The 17,219-nt window shown below is 55.2% G+C and overlaps 2 protein-coding genes across 6 annotated transcripts in view; one reads left to right on the top strand and one right to left on the bottom strand.

Annotated features, from left to right (window-relative positions):
* The window catches only part of TBL1X (transducin beta like 1 X-linked), a 211,967-nt gene extending 201,422 nt beyond the window's left edge, over positions 1-10,545 (top strand). For all 3 annotated transcript variants that reach the window (XM_077888299.1, XM_077888298.1, XM_077888300.1), the window contains 5 exons: positions 1,259-1,333; positions 1,742-1,869; positions 3,690-3,855; positions 6,097-6,198; positions 7,120-10,545. In XM_077888299.1, the coding sequence (XP_077744425.1) occupies positions 1,259-1,333; positions 1,742-1,869; positions 3,690-3,855; positions 6,097-6,198; positions 7,120-7,146 (498 nt within the window). In that variant the 3' untranslated portion in view covers positions 7,147-10,545. The remainder of the gene's footprint in view (positions 1-1,258; positions 1,334-1,741; positions 1,870-3,689; positions 3,856-6,096; positions 6,199-7,119) is intronic.
* GPR143 (G protein-coupled receptor 143) overlaps positions 4,973-17,219 on the bottom strand; it is a 50,724-nt gene continuing 38,477 nt past the window's right edge. For 2 of the 3 annotated variants that reach the window (XM_077888308.1, XM_077888302.1), the window contains one exon: positions 4,973-12,222. In XM_077888308.1, coding sequence (XP_077744434.1) covers positions 12,128-12,222 — 95 coding nt within the window. In that variant the 3' untranslated portion in view covers positions 4,973-12,127. Of the gene's footprint in view, positions 12,223-12,609; positions 12,717-17,219 lie in introns of those variants that run through there. The other variant, XM_077888303.1, reaches the window with a different exon arrangement.

Raw genomic sequence — 17,219 nt, 5'->3', positions numbered from 1 at the left:
TGTCCTGCACCCCCTCATCTCTAGGCGAACCCCCAGGCCTCCCGTAGCTCACCCCAAGCCTGCTCCTGGGCCACCTGGGCCTCCTTCCTCTCCTTTCTTCCAGCCACTCTGTCGATACTGCGTGGAACACAGGGGTGGCCTTGTCACCTTCTCCACTTCACAGTGTCCAAAACTCCGTGTCCTTAACCAGTAGCAGGAACGTAAAATTCATCATCCAAACCGGAGCACTTAGGAGTGGGAAATTAATTGGGGAATTAGTTGTGAGTGTGGAAGGAGCTCATCATTAGGCACGTGTGGGACCCTCGGGGGCAAATGGGCTGTAGCGAAGCTGCTGGAAAGCCACGAGAGCCACGGCCTCGCCCCCACATTCCTCCCCGGTCGCCAGGCCCAGCGTCCCATCCGCCACCTGCACATGTAGGCGCGGTGAGCTCCTTTCCAAACGCACGTCCCTCGGGGTGCGTTGGCCCTCCCCACCCAGGACCAGCGTCAGGGTCACCCGGTCCCCAGAACGGGGCGGGGGGGGGGCTGTTTGCAGCCTCGTTCCTGTCTGCCCCCCAGCGCTCCCTGCGCCTGCACTGCAGCATTTTTTTGGCCGGCCACGTGCTCTGGATTTCGGGCCCCTCGCCCCCCTCGAGGTGTATTGCCCACCGTTGCACTTGTACTTCGGTGTTGATGTGTGCGTGTCCTTGTGCCTCTGGATCCCGGCCTCAACCGGGATTAAACCCTCTTGCACATCAGAGGTCTTAAATCTTTGCCTTGTCCCCCACCTGCTCCCACCTCTCCCACCTGCACCCACCTGCACCCCTCCCCCCCCCCCCCCCCCCCCCCCCGCGTGAAAGGGGACGCTCCTACCTATGCATTCAGACAGGAAGTAGCCATCGTGTGAAAAGTATGCGGGAGAACGACGTTCAAAGGCAGTTTTTAAATGACCGCGGTCTTCTGGTTTTGCACTGCCCTTATTAATTAATTAATTCTACGTAAATTCCCTGGACTCCCTTCCTAGTAGGGATTTCTCTTTTCTCAGGGAAGCGTGGCTGAGGGTGCTGGTCCCGTACGGGGTATGGCCGGGTATGGCCATGCGCTTACGCAGACGTGGGGGGCAGGGTAGGAGAAAGGGAGACAGGAGGCAAGTGCGGGCGGTTGGATCAGCTGCCGGCAGGCGGGCGCTTCGTGGCACCCGCGGGGCACGGCTGCCCCCTGCTGGAAGGCTGCGGTTCTGCTCACCAGCCTTTCTCTTAAACCCGTTGCTCTCTTTCAGAATGAGGTCAATGCCATCAAATGGGATCCTTCTGGAATGCTGCTAGCATCCTGCTCTGATGACATGACATTAAAGGTAAAGCCGTCTGAAAGGATGGGCGGTCTCGTCCTGGCCAGCCCCGTCCTCGTGCAGAGCTTGCATTCACTGCTCCTCTGCTGAGGATTTTGTTCCTGGCACTCTGCCTGCGCCTGGGCTTTTCCTTTTCCCCGTTACTAACGAGATGTCGCTGGCATGCAGTTAACTCCTATCTGTCTGTTGAGGCCCCTGCTGAGACTCCCTTCCCTGTGGCCTTCTGCACAGGTGCAGCCCCTAGCATGTTGCCCGGCTCTCTGTCTGGGCTTTTTCTGGCCGGCGACCTGCTGACCGGGCAGCTGCACTCCCCGCTGGGCGGCAAGCTGCCCAAGAGCTCCCGAATGAGTGATGCGAACCATTCTTGGCTGGACAAACGGCATTTGCTCACATTGTTCCTGTTATGTTCTCCAGATCTGGAGTATGAAGCAGGACACGTGTGTCCATGACCTTCAGGCTCACAGCAAAGAGATATACACCATAAAGTGGAGTCCTACCGGGCCAGCCACCAGCAACCCCAATTCCAACATCATGCTAGCAAGGTAAAGAGCAGACGGCCCACAGCCCGGGCCCGGTTCCTAAGAGCAGCCTTGCTCGCTGTGTGGCCGCGCTAGCCGGGCGGCCAGCAAGAGTTACTCGTAACCAAGGAGAACAGGACATTCTGCTAGGTTGTGTTGCAAACCTTCCAAACTAGACGCAATGATTAGCTCACTTTGAAAGCGCACACAAGACTATAGGGTGAGGCCTACGTAGAGGTAAGAATTGTTTTGACCATGAGGTGGGTAGGAAGCACTGGCTCTGTGTCCAGGCTTTGAGCACTTGGCTTTCGTGAAGGTTTCTGTTAAGACCGAGAAAGGAAATGGAGTTCGGATTGGACGCTGGGCGTGGTTACTTGGTTCAACTTGGACCAGCAGGTGGGAGAGAATGCTGAGCGAGGACCCCCCAGCTCTAGGCACACCTGACCCAGCCACTTACATAGTGAACCCCCTGTGACAGCAGCATCGAGAGGAATGGAATGGCCAGTCAGGCCAGAACTGGGGTGTCCCAGTGCTCAAGGGACCCCATTCAGGACGTGACGTCCTACTACTCTAGGTATCGTGCTTTAAAAGGAACATTCAGAAAACGAGCTGAGGAGATTCTTAGACTGAGTGCCGGGTAACTGGGGGTCTGGAAGCCACAGGCAGAAGCAAACGCGGGTGTGTGTGCTTTGCCTGGAAAAGAGGAGACTCGAGAGGGATGTTTCGTTACCAGAAACAGCCGTGCGCTACTTCTTGCCGTTTGAGAGAGCGCGGAAATATGGGCACGAGGCACCCTTTTGTAAACCGAGAGGAACCTCTTGGTTTGTGCATCGTTGCGGTGGGGTGGGCAGCCTCGCCCTGCAGTAAGGACTCGACCCAGGGCCATCTCTTAGAAAGTACCGGAAGGGATTCCTACGTCGACTGAGGGGCTAAAACCAGAAGAACACAAAGGCAAAAATTCTCTTTTATTTCAAGGAATTGTCCTAAAGCCCACTTAAATTACTGCGCTAAAGAACACAGTACAGGGATCCCTGGGTGGCGCAGCGGTTTGGCCTGCCTTTGGCCCAGGGCGCGATCCTGGAGACCCGGGATTGAATCCCACGTCGGGCTCCCGGTGCATGGAGCCTGCTTCTCCCTCTGCCTATGTCTCTGCCTCTCTCTCTCTCTGTGTGACTATCATAAATAAATAAATTAATTAAAAAAAAAAAAAAAAAAAAGAACACAGTACAGTTGGTTGTGATGGCCTGGATGGTGTGTCTGTGTTACACGGTACCCGTTATGAGCGTGAATTATCCTTGCGGGCAGCAGGTATAAAGGGAATGTACCTGTTGAGAGACCGAGGACAGCTGTACTTTTAAATTTGAAAATAACTCCCGTTTGCAGCTCTCCACAGTGCGATCGCGTATCTGGACGTGATCGTATTTTAATTCCTGTCGGATTGAGTCGTATTCGCTCAGTTTGCTGTTTTTCCAAATTCCTGGGACCATTTTAGTTGCTGACAGTAGATGTTATCTTTTAAATTGCGGGAGCCCTTTAGAAAATGTAGTAAATCTCCTATGAACGTGTTTATCATTCACAGCGGTAGGACATGCAGGGAGACATTAATGCGGATATCAGCTTGTTTCCCTACTAACAGCACCCGAAGGAAGGAAGGAAAGGATTTGTTTGAGAGCTGGGGCCTTGTTTCAAGGTGTCTGAGTCACATTTTGGAAAAGGCGTGCCCATTTATTGTCTCTCGAAACGTAAAAGCTTGGAAAGAAAACCTCATGATACGTGTTCCGCGTCTCAGGGAAATAGAAACCAGCGTGTTTCCTGTGCTGACCTTCTGTCTCCTGTCCTCCTAGTGCTTCGTTTGATTCTACGGTTCGACTGTGGGATGTGGAGCGGGGCGTCTGCATCCACACGCTCACCAAACACCAGGAACCTGTCTACAGCGTAGCTTTTAGCCCCGACGGGAAGTATTTGGCCAGTGGCTCCTTTGACAAGTGTGTGCATATCTGGAATACTCAGGTAATGCCCCGGATTCCTGTGACCGAATCCTTGGCGAAAGTAACCCCCGCGGTGTTTAGGGTGCGCCAGGCTAGGAGCGGCGGCGGCTGCAGAATCTGTGCTCGGGGATGAGTCGCCTCAGTCGGAGCCTTGCAGCCAACCCTGCCTCCCCGGGCAGGCCCCAGGCTCGTGCTGCCTGCTCTGTGCTCCGTACAGGCTGAGGGTCTCCCCCACAGGGGACACCCCATCTTCTACTTGTCCTGAGTTCCTGGCATCCAACTTTCTACCTGCCTCATCCTTGTCGTGCGCACATGCACCTCCAGAGCTTTCCGGGAGCGCCAGCTGAGTGGGCTGCGGCCAGCCCTGGCCTCCTCTGCACCCCACCTACACCTGTAGCTCCACGGAGCAAATCAAGGAGTGCAAAAGGGCGTTGGGTTGCTGTGCTCATGACATGCACCGATGGAGTGAAAATATTGTGCTTGGGTAGCAAAGGCTGTGTCAGTAATGGATTGTCCTGTGGTCAGAACGAAAAGGAGACCATATTTGATTAAAGGTAGCCACCGTGGGGACCTCTGGCCATACCTGAGGACCACAGAAATCTGAATATAAAGAGTAGAAAAGAAGGGCGGGTAGGAGTCCTTGAAAACAGCCAGTGACCCGTTTTGTTTGATCTCAGGATGGCTCCGATGGCTTCCGTGCCCCCCTTTTATTCTGACCTACCTTCTCCATTCCCTTTAGCCCAGTTGATGTTCGGGTGGGTTCGCGTGCCCAAGTCCATGTCCCCCTTGTGGCAGGGTGGGTGGCGGATGAGCCGCGTTAGCTGGTGTAGGGGTGCAGGAATCACCGCGACCTCAGGCTTCCCGGGGCTGCCTCCCATAAACCACACGCTCTCGCGGAAGGAGACACGATGGTGGGCCCTGCGTGGGGCCAGCCTGACGCCGGCTGAGCCTCCGGCCCTACTGGGCCTCCTGGAAAACACATCCGAGGAACAGCATGCCACGGTCTATTCATGAAACACTGGCTAGAAGCCACGATGGATGGATTTGTAAAATGACAGCGCGATCGTCAGGTGCCGTCTACCGCCAAAGTCGTCAAATCCCATCCCCCCCTTGTATAAATCACAAAACTCCTTGAGACATTTTAATTTTTTTTAAAGATTTTATTTTTTTCAATGTTTTGTTTTGTTTTTGAGAGAGAGAGGGAGCGAGAGAGCCTCCTAGTGGGGAATGGCAGAGGGAGAGGGAGAAGCTGACTCCTCCCTGAGCAGGGACCCTGACGGGGGGCCGATCCCAGGACCCCAAGATCATGACCTGAGCCCAAGGCAGATGCTTAACTGACTGAGCCACCCAGGCACCCCTGTTTATTTTTTCTTTTTTAAAAAAGGTTTTATTGGGCAGCTCGGGTGGCTCAGCGGTTTAGCACCGCCTTCAGCGCAGGGCGTGATCCTGGAGACCCGGGATCGAGTCCTGAGTCAGGCTCCCTGCGTGGAGCCTGCTTCTCCCCCTGCTTGTGTCCCTGCCTCTCTCTCTCTCTCTCTCTCTCTCTTTGTGTCTCTCATGAATAAATAAAATCTTTAAAAAAAAAGTTTTATTTTCTTAATTGAGAGAAAGCAAGAGACAGAGCATGAGCTGAGGGGAGAGAGAGGGGGAGAAGCAGGCTCCCCACCGGGCAGGAATCTTGATCCCCACACTGGGATCATGACCTGAGCCAAAGGGAGACGCCCAACCACTGAGCCACCCGGGCGCCCCTATCTATTTATTAATTTTTTGAATAAAACCTCCACCCAACGTGCAGCTTGAACCTACGACCCCATGACCGGGAGTCCCATTCTCTACCGCGGAGCCAGTCAGGTGCCCCCTCTTTGAGACACCTTAAAGCTCACTCTAAACCTCAGGGACGTGAGTACCCTCGCTAAATCTAGAAAAGATGCCTGACAGCACTGCATTGTCCCTCGCCCTGTGCCACCTGCAGGCCCAGCTGCCCTAGCATGCCCAGCGCCCGTCAGTGGCAACCCAAGGGAGGCCCGACCTCCTCCGCCACGGCCGGGCCCACGCGGTGGGGTGCCCCCGTCACTCAGGCTCCCGGGGTGGGAAGTCTGAGAGGCACGTATCTGCAGCCGCCAGATAGTTTTCCGAAAACTTTTAATTTGGGTCTGACCATGTCCGAGAGCACGTGCCCGCGCTAGGTACTGGATGACGAGTGCCCGCTGTGCCACATGCCCCTTCGCGTCCTAAGTGACGGCTGCTTTGCTTTGCTTTGCAGAGTGGAAGTCTCGTGCACAGCTACCGAGGCACCGGCGGGATCTTCGAGGTGTGCTGGAACGCCCGAGGCGACAAAGTGGGCGCCAGTGCGTCCGACGGCTCTGTAAGCAGCAGCTCTGGCCTGCGGGGTTGTGGAGGGGCGAGGGCAGAGAGGGGGCAGGCCCGGCGCTTGATGCCAGGAGCGCTTGCAGGCCGCGTGGCGGCCCTGGTCTCCGAGGGCCTTGCTCACCGAGGTACGGGTCGAACGTGTCCGGGGGCCAAGGAGACGTCTCGGCTGGAGCCCATTGGGCTGGCACCATCCGAGACATCCTGGCCTGCATTTTCTTGAGCACGATGATTCTGCCCCGGTGAGGACGCTGGGCAGCGTCTGGAGGCCCTCGCGGCTGTCACTGCTTCGGTGGGGTGGGGCGCTCCTGGCGCATGGCGGGCAGGGGTGCTGCTGAGCCTCCTGCGATGCACAGGACGGCCCCCACGGCAGGGAAGTACCCGGCCCTGCGTGTCACTGGTGCCGAAGCTGAGAAACTTGCTCCTGTCGTAGCTCTGTGGCTGCGCTCCGTGCCTGGGCCCTGTGGTGGTAAAGGCACGGCCTTCCATTCCATGGGTCCCACGGGTCCCATTCTGGCCCCATGAGATGTCTGGCCTTTTGATTCCTTCCTGCCCTTGAGCTTGCCATGAGCTCCGGGGCTGGGGGGGCGGCAGTGGACTGGCTTCCGAGCATCAGCGTGGGCCCCGGATGTTCCCATGTGCTCAGGCTTGGGTGGTCTCCTGTCCCGTCGTAAGCGTCCACCCCATCTGTTCCTAGCGTTGCCCTTTCTTTCTCATCCATGGTGTCTGCCTGTGGTTGGTGGGTCGGTCAGATGCTCAGACGCCAGCCTCTCATTAGAGCTTCTCTGAACCTTCGTGACTGTATGCCAATAAAACTTTATTGACAAAGCATGGCCGATGGGCCAGATTTGGTCCAGAGGCTTTAAAGGCAACTGGGTGCTGTCTGTGAAGATAACAGGCACTTCCTCTTTCCTTCCAGGTGTGTGTTTTAGATCTTCGAAAGTAAACACAAAATATTATAGAAAAGAATTCTAATGGACCAGCAGTGAATGTGTGGGGTTGCAGCGCGCGTCAGACACAGTTCTATCCGCTCCAAAACTGTACGAACTTGACTTGCATTAGAGTGTACTTGGAAACGAACTCATCCCTGGCCACAGGAGTCTCTATTTTTTCGTAACTTTCATCAAGAAGTTTAAGAAACATACAGTCCTATCAAAGGGGGAAAGAATGGTTCCCACCCAGAACATTCAGCCTGGGAAGCACGAAGCCACCAGCTAAACGGTGCACGGTTTGGTTTCCATCCAGAACAGGCTCTGATGGCAGAGAGGAGAAAACAAGAAGGAAAAGGAAAACAGGAAGGAAGAAAAAAAAAAAAAAAGCTGTGCCAAAAAAAAAAAAAAAAAAAAAAGGAAAAACAAGAAAAATGCTGTGATAAACCAAAAGGGGGGAGGGGACTCTCCTCCACGTGGCGGGTTTGTTTTTTCCCTAACAATTTGGACACTACAGTTGTTCTCACAAAGGATGTTCAGAGACCAGTTTGTACCGATGAAATGCGCAACTTTGTAATCCCAACACTTTCTATTTTCTAGAATCTCCTTTGTCCGGTGGTTTTTCTATTGGCTGGAATCCTGTCGTCTCGGGGCCTTCAGTCTGAGATGGAAAGTGTTTCTGGTTTGTTGCTTCCTTCCCGTTGTCTGCCCCGTGCACCTTCCTCCTCCGCTCCGTGTGGTCTTGGTTCGCAGTCCACCCTCAGTAGATGCAGCCTCATGGACACCATGACAGACTCTGTGACGGACAGCTTCCCCCCCCCCCCCGGCTCCCCCTCCCCCATCGCCCCTCGCTCACTCTCTCTCTCCCTTTCTCATACTTGCTTTGGATCTTAGGTCTCAAGGGCACTTTCGGCGCGTAATAAGTGCTTTATGTAAGAAGGCAGGACAGGGGGACTTTTTACAGGAGAAAAAAAAAATACTTATAAGAGAGAGAGCCCGGAGTATTTTTGGAAAAAAAAATATTTTTATGTTAAAACAATTTTAAAATCCTAAAAATGGCCATCAGACATAGAGAGCTTTCTGTGATTCATATTTTAAACAAATTTTAGGAAGACACAGGCAGGGTCTGAGGTAGCATTTCCCTTCAGCTTCATGAAAATGGTTGGAACTCTGGGTGGAAAGGCTGGTCCTGTGGCTCGGTCGCGGGCATGTTCCGCAGCCAGAGAGCAAAATCCCAGCGCTCTGTGGTTCGAAGAAGAGCACTGCGTCGGTCAGGGTTGCGTTCACCCTCGTAGCCGCGGGAGAGCAGCGAAGAACAGTGCCCTCTGACCCCCAGGAGCGTTCCCCAGACCAAACGGTATTGAAGAAGCCATCACAGCCGCCCTCTGGGCTCGATGTCCCCGCGACATCCCGGTCACGGCGCCATAAATAACCGCTGGTCACTCACCCAGAGCAGGGTGGCCGGTCCTTGCAAAGCTGACGTGAAAGCCTCCAGGATCCCACCTGGTCTGACAGGGACAAGAAGGAATGGGGAAGCAAGATTTTCAATCCCGAGGGTGAATTTCCTAGGTAGACGTCACTAATAATTTCTGCTGTCTTCATAATTTCTTTCTCTCACAGGAGACTAGGAGAAAGAGTCTTTTTTTTTTTTTAAATAATGAATCTTTTTACTGTTTTTAAAAAATTAAACATGGCTTTGTGTCGCTAGAGGAGTTTCCTTTCATTGGACCAGGTGACCTTTGTACTCTGGTTGTCATAACCCGACACTGACCTGTTGTGTTAATCAGCAGTGGGGAAGGACGGCTAGGTAAGTCCTCTTGCCTCCTCTGTTTTCCAGCGGCCGAGGACGGGAGGACGACGTTGGCCTGGCCCGGGGGCGGGGTCTGGCGGTGGGCAGGCTTCAGCCGGGTGTGTGTGCCAGCGACGAGACCGGAGGTGATCGAGAGGGTGGCATCTATCCATGCAGCCAAAACCCAACTGGCAGGCAGGGCAAGGGCTTCCCAAGAACTCGGACTAGGCCGCCACCAGGTACAAGAACCAGAGTGCGTTCATCCCTCTCAGACCAGTTGGCCTCCACTTGGATATCTTGAGTCATTCCTGCCCGCTCGGATATGGGGAAGACCAAAACGTGCTCTGTGTACGACTTGGGTATTTTGTTCAGGCTCTGTCGCCTCGACGTTTGGCCCAGAGGTCAGAGCTCCACGGCGTCCCCATTCCCATCTTTGGAAGGCAGCAGATGATAATTCACTCACTGCCTGCCCCAAGAAATCAGTAGGTTTGGGATGCAGTTTATTGGGGGTCCAGACTGACCCCGCCTTGATCCCTTTGACCCCAAAGTAAAAATGTCATCGCTACAGAGCAGAAGTTGAGGGGTGGCCATGGTCAGGACATGACTCATGTTTGACCAGCCGAACACCGTTGGGTGGCCGTGGCGGGACATCCTCTAAGGGGGGCTCACTGGATGATCTTCACGTGCAGGTCAGGAGTCAGGGTCTCGCAGGCTTTAGCCTCTAGACAAGTCTGAATCACTTGGGAATGGCCAGGCGGGGGCTGAGGGCTGAGGGCTTGAGCCCTGCACAGCCATCGGCGAGGAGGGACCCACCGTGAGCGTGTGGGCAGCGCCCCGGGGATCCATCCCCATCCTCGGCCCGATGGCAGCGAGGTGTGGCGCCTCCGGCCTTGGCCCTGCTGCCCGCCAGCTGACAGACGCCCCTCTCCTCGAGGGATGGCCCACGTGCGAAGTCCGTGCTCGCCGTGGTTGACAGCGCTTCAGGATTGTGGGTAGAAGCCGAAGTCTTAGCGACCAAACTTCACCTTGATTCCGGAAGCAGAGTAACACAACCAGCCTTCCCGGAATCTTCCATTGGGTTTCGAGTGACCAAGAGCATGTCCCGCACACACACTTGGCCAAGGGATGCCGCCCCCTGGGAGACCGAAAGGCCAGACGTTTCAGGGTTCAACCCTCTGACCCCACACGACACCTAGGACTTGACGTTCGTTTTGTCTTTCTAAAACTAGATCACGGAGCCAAGTGAAGTGCACTTTGTCAAATGTAAGGGTCTGCGTTGTTCCTTGTTATTTTTAACCTTCTGTTCCACTTTTTTTTTTTTTTTTTTAAATCGTGTTTCTTGTCAAATGCAGAAATGTTCCTTCCGCCACTCACTGAAGTTTTGAATTCTGGCTTCTGCAGTTTTTATTGTCTGTGTCAGACGTACAGCCAGACGTCCTCTGTCTGCATTTTCTAGATTCTGTTCCGTGCACATCGACCCCCGTTCTGTTCTCTTCCACCCCCACTCACCCTCACGCTCTCTGAGAAAAAGAATCACCTTGTGTGTCGTAGCTCATTTGTTTCAAGAGAGAATCAACAGATCATACTCAGTGTCTTGAATAAATCGCTCTATTTTGATATTAGAGAACTTGGTGGCTGTGCTTTCTTGGTCTCGCTCGGCTGAGCTTGGGCCCTCGTGGACGTGGCGAGCGAAGGCCATCCGAGTGCCCGTTCCCGGGATGGCTCCGCTGCAACGGGCAGGGGCGCAGGCAGCCCCGGGTTACCTTACGGGCTGTTCCACCCGCTCCTCCTCCAGGACTTCAGGCGGGCTGTGGCCGGGGTGGGGGGCGGGGGCTGTGCCCTGCACGAGGAGCTGCGCATGGCCGGAGACCCCGACGGAACTGGGCCACGTGCCGGCAGGGCCTTTTGGGGCCTTTGCTCACTTGGTGGGTGTACCCCAGGGTGTGTCCCGCGCATCGCGTGCCCGTGAGGAGGACAGGGGCGCTGGGGGCACGGGGTGCCGGGCACCTTGGTGCAGGCGGCGGACCAGGGACCCAGCTGTGCGGACTCCAGCTGCGTGTTTTAGGCCCCGCCGGGCTGGGCGGCACGTCCCCCCACTTCAGGAGTCGGGGTGAAGCACAGCACAGCCTGGGGCACAGGGGTCTGCAAGGGGTAGGTGCCCGGCTTCGGTGGGGTTCAGGCTTCCAGTCGCTCAACACCGCGCCTGCTGGCCACGGAAGCTTCTGGGCACCATGTGCAGGCGGTGCCTCCTGTGCACGCAAGCCTGGCCTCACGCGGGGGTGCAGGTGGGAGCAGTTGGGGTGTGCAGGCCCTTGGCAGGGTGCACCCCGGGGCCAAGCGGGCCGGGTCTGGCTCCGTCCGTCGGAGCCCACGGGGCCAGGCCTGCACGGACGCGGGTTCCCCGGAGCCAGACGGGGACGGGGTGGGCACCCCCTTCTGACGGGAGCTCTCGTTTCCCTCCAGGCAGACGGGGCCGTGTGCGGCCGGTCCCCTGGGCGCCAGCTTCCAACCCTGACCTGGGAGACGGTGCGGCCACAGGGGTCGGGGACACGGGGATGACGTGGGGCTGCCTCCGTGCCCTGAGCCGCGGGGACGGCCCCACGCCCGGCCCCAGGCCTGCAAGCAAGCAACTCTCCAAGGGTACAAACCTGGAAGCTTCCTGGGCGGCTCTCTGGAGCCCACGGGACACCCCGACGCGCAGGCAGGTGTCACGCGGCAGTGTCCGCGGCGTCCTGAGAAAAGCGTCTTGCTTCTCTACGCACCTGCCTGCGGGGCTTGCACGTGCAAGGCGCCTGCTAATATTCTTGCCGATAAATAAAAAAATTCTGCGTGTATATAGACCTAATGCCACGGACAGCGGGATTCCAAGCTGAGCAGTGGCCTCGGTCCGGTGCCGAGGACCCCTGAGAGCAGCCCTGCCTGACAGCACGGGGACACACGGTGGCCGGTGAGCGGCCGGGCCCCCTGCCCCTCCAGGTGTCGCGCCGGGGCCCCCGCCCGTGGGGCCGGGAGCTGGGCCGCAGCTGTCCCACTGCACCCAGCGGCGGGAGCCGCGACCCGCGTGTACAGGCCGGGCGGGGGCCGCGGGCGGCTGAGCGTGTGCAGGAGCAGCCGAGTGCGGCGTGGAAGGCGCTCCTGTCCCCGCAGCAGCGCGACCTCCGGCCACAGGTGTCCCCCGGGGGCGACGGCGTCCGGACCCGCCGCGACCCTCACAGGCCTCCCCGGGGCTCAGGAACAGGGCCAACCTCGTTTCTGTCGCGGGACTCGCTGGTGACATGGATTTCAACTGTGCTGGCATCGGAACCTGCGGAGGGAAACAGCAAGCCTGTGCCCGTGTCGCCGTTCCCAGGCTCCCTCCCTGCTCCCCGGCCCCTGGTCCTCCGCAGAGGCCCCTGTGAGCTCCGGGCCCCGGGCTGTCACCGTGCAGGACACCAGCTCGCGGGGCCCAAGGTGACCGCGGGACAGTGGCCGCGCCGACGGCAACAGGGTCGCCGGGCCCCACACACGGAGGGGACCCGGGAGGGGGCGCAAGCGCTGGGCGCGGTCACGGTCCCCACAGCCAGATCCCGGGCGAATCCGGAGAAGGCCTCGTGCCGGGCTGGGGCCGGGGGGGGGGGGGGGCTGCCCTTCCAGAGACCAGGCGCCAGCGGGGAGGACTTCTGGAAGACACTTCTGAAACCACAGTGCCGCTGGAGGAGCTGCTGGCACTTCAAAAAGAGTTGCTTTCCACAGGGTCACCCACTGTTGATGAGGACGTCCTGCGCTCATGGGAACTCGTGTGTGTGACTTCTGAAGACCCTGGGGGGACGTCACATGGCGGCCTGCGGTCAAGGCCTGGGCTTGAGACGCTCCCGCGTGACCTCACACTCGAGGGCATGCTCTGGATCCTGCGGCTTTGTAAGAGCTCCTGGTTCTTTCATCCTCCCCCTGGGGCTCGCGGGGAAAACCCATGTGTACCCCAACAGCTTTCTCAGATGCCAGTGCTGCTGGAGCCCAGCCACCTGAGCCCAGCCCTGCCCGCGCGGACCTCACTGGGCACTTGCAGCCGAGGGCCTGTCGGCACGCCTGGGTTCCCACGGCTTGCTCTCCCGGTCCCAAGGGTCTCCACAGAGACAATGTGCCTGCTGAGCAAGGCTCTGAGGATCATCCAACGAGGCCGTTGGGGAATTTGCACTAATGCTCTGCTGGAGCCAAGTGTGAATACCTGACAAGTGTCCATGCACGGTACACAGACACCAGCAAGCTCACGGTGCCCAAGGGCCAGCCCCCTTCGAGGGGCTCTCTTCCAGGAGGCCGCAAGCCCTCACAGGTTCTTGGGAACTTCCTGGCCCCGTGCAGATCTGAGATTTAGAAGGGCGCACTGGATGTCTCTTGCTCCCTCCCTCGGCTGTTGTTCCTGGATTCCTTGAAAGCCACGAAGCCCTAGATCACAGAGCCCCGTCTCATGGCATCATGAGCCATGGAGAACATGTGGCACCCGGGCCCAGGTCTCCTTCTAGGTGTGGAGTTTGACCTAGGGGGTGCAACCAGAGCTGGAGCCCCGCCGTGTGTTCTCTTCCACATTTCCCGGGCGACTAGCCTCCATGTGGCCACCTAGTGCTGCACCCAGGGGGGCTAGTGACACAACAGGGACCCGGGGCTGAGATAAGGACTGTGGGCGTGACGGGGGACCGTGGACAAGAGAGCCGTGGGGAACACAAGGGGATATAAGAGAGAACGGAACTGCGGGAAAGGGGGGAATTCTGGAGAGAATGGGGAGCTGGGGGAGAGCAATGCAGCTTAGGGAGAGCTGGGGGGGTGACGGAGAGAACTGGGGGGGGAACAGCATTGTGGGGAAGAGACGTGCAGCAGACGGGCAACTGTCAGAAGGCATCACGCGGAGGACAGAGTACTCGAGGAGAAAGAAGTTTAGGAAAGACGGGAGATGGACGAATACTGCATTGTAGAAGCACACAGATTTGTGAGGGGCAGTGAGGAACCCAGAATCGTGGGAGGAAGTGGGAAGTTGTGGGGAACAAGTGTGAGAGAACTAGGCTACAGGCAGGGTGGGAAGCTGTGGGAGAGACAAGGCACAGGAGGACAAAAGGGACACGAAGGACTGGGAGAGCAGGAATCGTGCAAGAGACAGGAGATGGTGGGTGAGACCAGGGATTATGGAAAAGGAGGGAGAACTGTGGGACAGAAATGCAATTATGTGGGCAAAGGGATGGTAGAGGAGATGGGGGAATCGTGGAAACCTGAAAAGATCGTGACGGAGAAAGAGGTATTAGGGAGAGCAAGAGAAACTGAGAGAGAGATGTAGTATTACGGAGAGACGGGGAATGGTGGGAAAGCACCTGGGGCGGGGGGATGAAGAGTTCTGGGATAGACAGGCAGTATTTTTTTTCTTTTGTCTACTGACATTTAAGTTTTTATTTAAATTCCAGTTAGTTAACACACAGTGTAATAGCAGTTTCAGGTGTGCAACCTAGTGATTCAACGCTTCCACACAACAGCTGGTGCTCGTCAGCACAAGCACAAGTGTCGTCCTTCATCCCCATCGCTTAGTTAACCCCTCCCCCCTCCCCCCCCGCCCCCCTGGTAGCCAACAGTTTGTTCTCTATGGTGAAGAATCTATGTCTGGATCTCTCTCTCTCTCTCTCTCTCTCTCTCTTTTGCTTTTTACCTTTGCTCATTTGCTTTGTTTCTTAAATTCCACATGTGAGCAAAATCATATGGTATTTGTCTTTCTCGGATTTATTTCACTCAACATCCAGCTCCACCCGTGATGTTGTAAATGGCAAGATCTCATACTTTCTTTATATTATGCAGTTTTCCACTGGATCTGCTTTATCCATTCATCAGTCAGTGGAACTTGGGCTGTTTCCATAGTTTGGCTATTGCAGATAATGCTGTTCTAACCATCATGGCACAAGGATCCCTCTGAATTCGTATTTTTGTATTCTTTGGGTAAATACCTAATAGTGCGATTGCCAGATCACGGTTAGTTCCATTTGTAGCTTTTGGGGAACTTCCATAGTGAAAGACACTAAGTCAAAAAATACTAATTTTTAAAGATAATATGCACCCCTATGTTTATTATAACATTATTTATAATAGCTAAATCATGGAAGCAACCCAAGTATCCATCAATACACGAGTGGATAAAGAAGATAGGGTATATTCATGCAATGAAATATTGTTTAGCCAAACGAAAGAATAAAATTTTGCCATTTTTAATGACACACATGGATCTAGAGAGTATAATGCTAAGTGAAAGGAGTCAGAGAAAGACAGGTACCATATGATTTCACTCACTATGGAATTTAAGAAACAAAACAAATGAACAACAACAACAAAAGAGATCAACAAAAACACCAGACTTAAATATGGAGAACTGGCGGTAACCAGACGGGAGGTGCGTGGGGGGATGGGCGGAATAGGTTAAGGGAATTAAGACCACATTTATGAGCACTAAAGCATAGAGTTGCTGAATTACACCCTAAACTAATACTGTTAATTATGTTGCAATTTTAAAAATAATGAAACCACTCAGTAAAATAACCAAACTGTAGGAGAGAACAATAAGTTGTGGAAAAACAAAGGGTTATGGGAGAGCAAGCGCTGTGCAAGAAAGGGGAGTTGCAGGACACTAGAGAGAGTTGTGGGAGACCGAGCAGTGTGGGAATGACAAGGAAGTGAACAAGAGAGCTGTGGGATGGAAGAGGAACTGTGGGAGAGACAGGGCACGTGGGAAGATCAGGGATTACTGGAAAGAGAGCATCTGGAAAGAAATGAAATGGTGGGGACACGGGCTTATGGCAGAGAAAGGGGAATTCTGCGGAAGGGCACTGTGGGGAAGACGAGATCATGGGCATGAAGGGGGGCTGTGAAGGGCAGGAATTAAGGGAGAGAATGGATTCTGGGAGGGAGTCCTGTGGGAAAGACATGGGGTTGTGGGAGTAACACAGGGTTTGGGGAGAAAGAGTGTTAACTGTGGGAACAAGGAGGGGTTGTAGGAGATAAAGGAGAACTTAGGAAAGGGAACTGCGGGAGAAATGGAGCATGATGGGACAGATGGAAATAGTGGGAGAATAGAGAACTACAGAAGACGCAGACAAGTACGAGACAAAAAAATTAGGGGAACAAAGAATGTGGGAGAAACAACTACAGGGAAGATAAAATGCACCCCAGAACACAGAAACTATTGAGGAAAAATGCAGATTTGTGAGCACGGACAGATGCCAGAACTGTGGGAGACAAGGGGCAACTAAAGGAAAGAGGGACCTGTGAGAGGAATAGGGTGTTGCTGGAAAAGCAGCATCGTGGGAGGGAGGGGGCAATCCTGGGAGAGAGCATAAACTCTGGGAAAAACCGTTTTCTGGGAGAGATGGGGGACTGTGGGGTGTGACACGGGGTTGTGGGAGAGAAGATGAGACGCGTGGAAGGTGCTGTAGGGAAACGTGGTATTGGGAGCGAGGCGGGGAAGTGCCAGAGCAACAAGGGAACAGGAGAGGGAAAGAGAAACGTGGGTCGGGAAGGGCAGTTGTGGGGGAAACAGCAGTTGGGAGATGAAGTCGTGGGGAAATGGGTGATGGGAGAGTAATGAGAATTGTGGGGAGAGTACAAGATTATGGGAGAAAGGGCCATTGTGAGAGGGCAAGGGAATTAGGAGGGAAAGGAGAATTGTGGGAGACAATTTGGGAGGCCGGGAATCGTGTGGGAGAGGACTGTGGGGACAACGGGGATTGTGGGCTCGACAGCTGACCCAGAGACAGAAAAATTAAGGGGGGACAAGGGAACGCGGTACACAACAGAACTGGTTGGTGAAAGTGGGGGTTTGCGGCAGGCAAAAAAGAGTCCAAAATCGTGGAAGGAAGCGAACTACAGATGGAACAGAGTTTTGAGAATAAGAGTATTGTGGGAACGGTAGGAAACGGTGAAAAACAAGGGCCCGTGGGGGACAGAAGGAAATTTTGGGAGAAACATGGAATTGTGGGAACAAGAAGGAGTTTATAGAAGACACAAATTGTTTAAAGATTACTTATTTATGTATTCATGAGAGACACAGAGAGGCAGAGGGAGAAGCAGGCTCCACGCAGGGACTCGATCCCGGGACCCTGGGGTCATGACCTGAGACAAAGGCCCATGCTCAACAGCTCAGCCACCCAGGTATCCCCTCTTTTTTTTTTTTTTAAATGTTATTTATTTATTCATGAGAGAGAGAGGCAGAGACCCAGGCAGAGGGAGAAGCAGGCTCCATGCAGGGAGCCCGATGCGGGACTCGATCCTGGCACCCCCAGGTCACGACCTGAGCCCAAG

This window comes from Canis aureus, chromosome X, assembly GCF_053574225.1.
Source record: "Canis aureus isolate CA01 chromosome X, VMU_Caureus_v.1.0, whole genome shotgun sequence".
Taxonomy (NCBI): domain Eukaryota; kingdom Metazoa; phylum Chordata; class Mammalia; order Carnivora; family Canidae; genus Canis; species Canis aureus.
The sequence above is the reverse complement of the archived record's forward strand: the minus strand, read 5'-3'. Positions and strand labels throughout refer to the sequence as shown.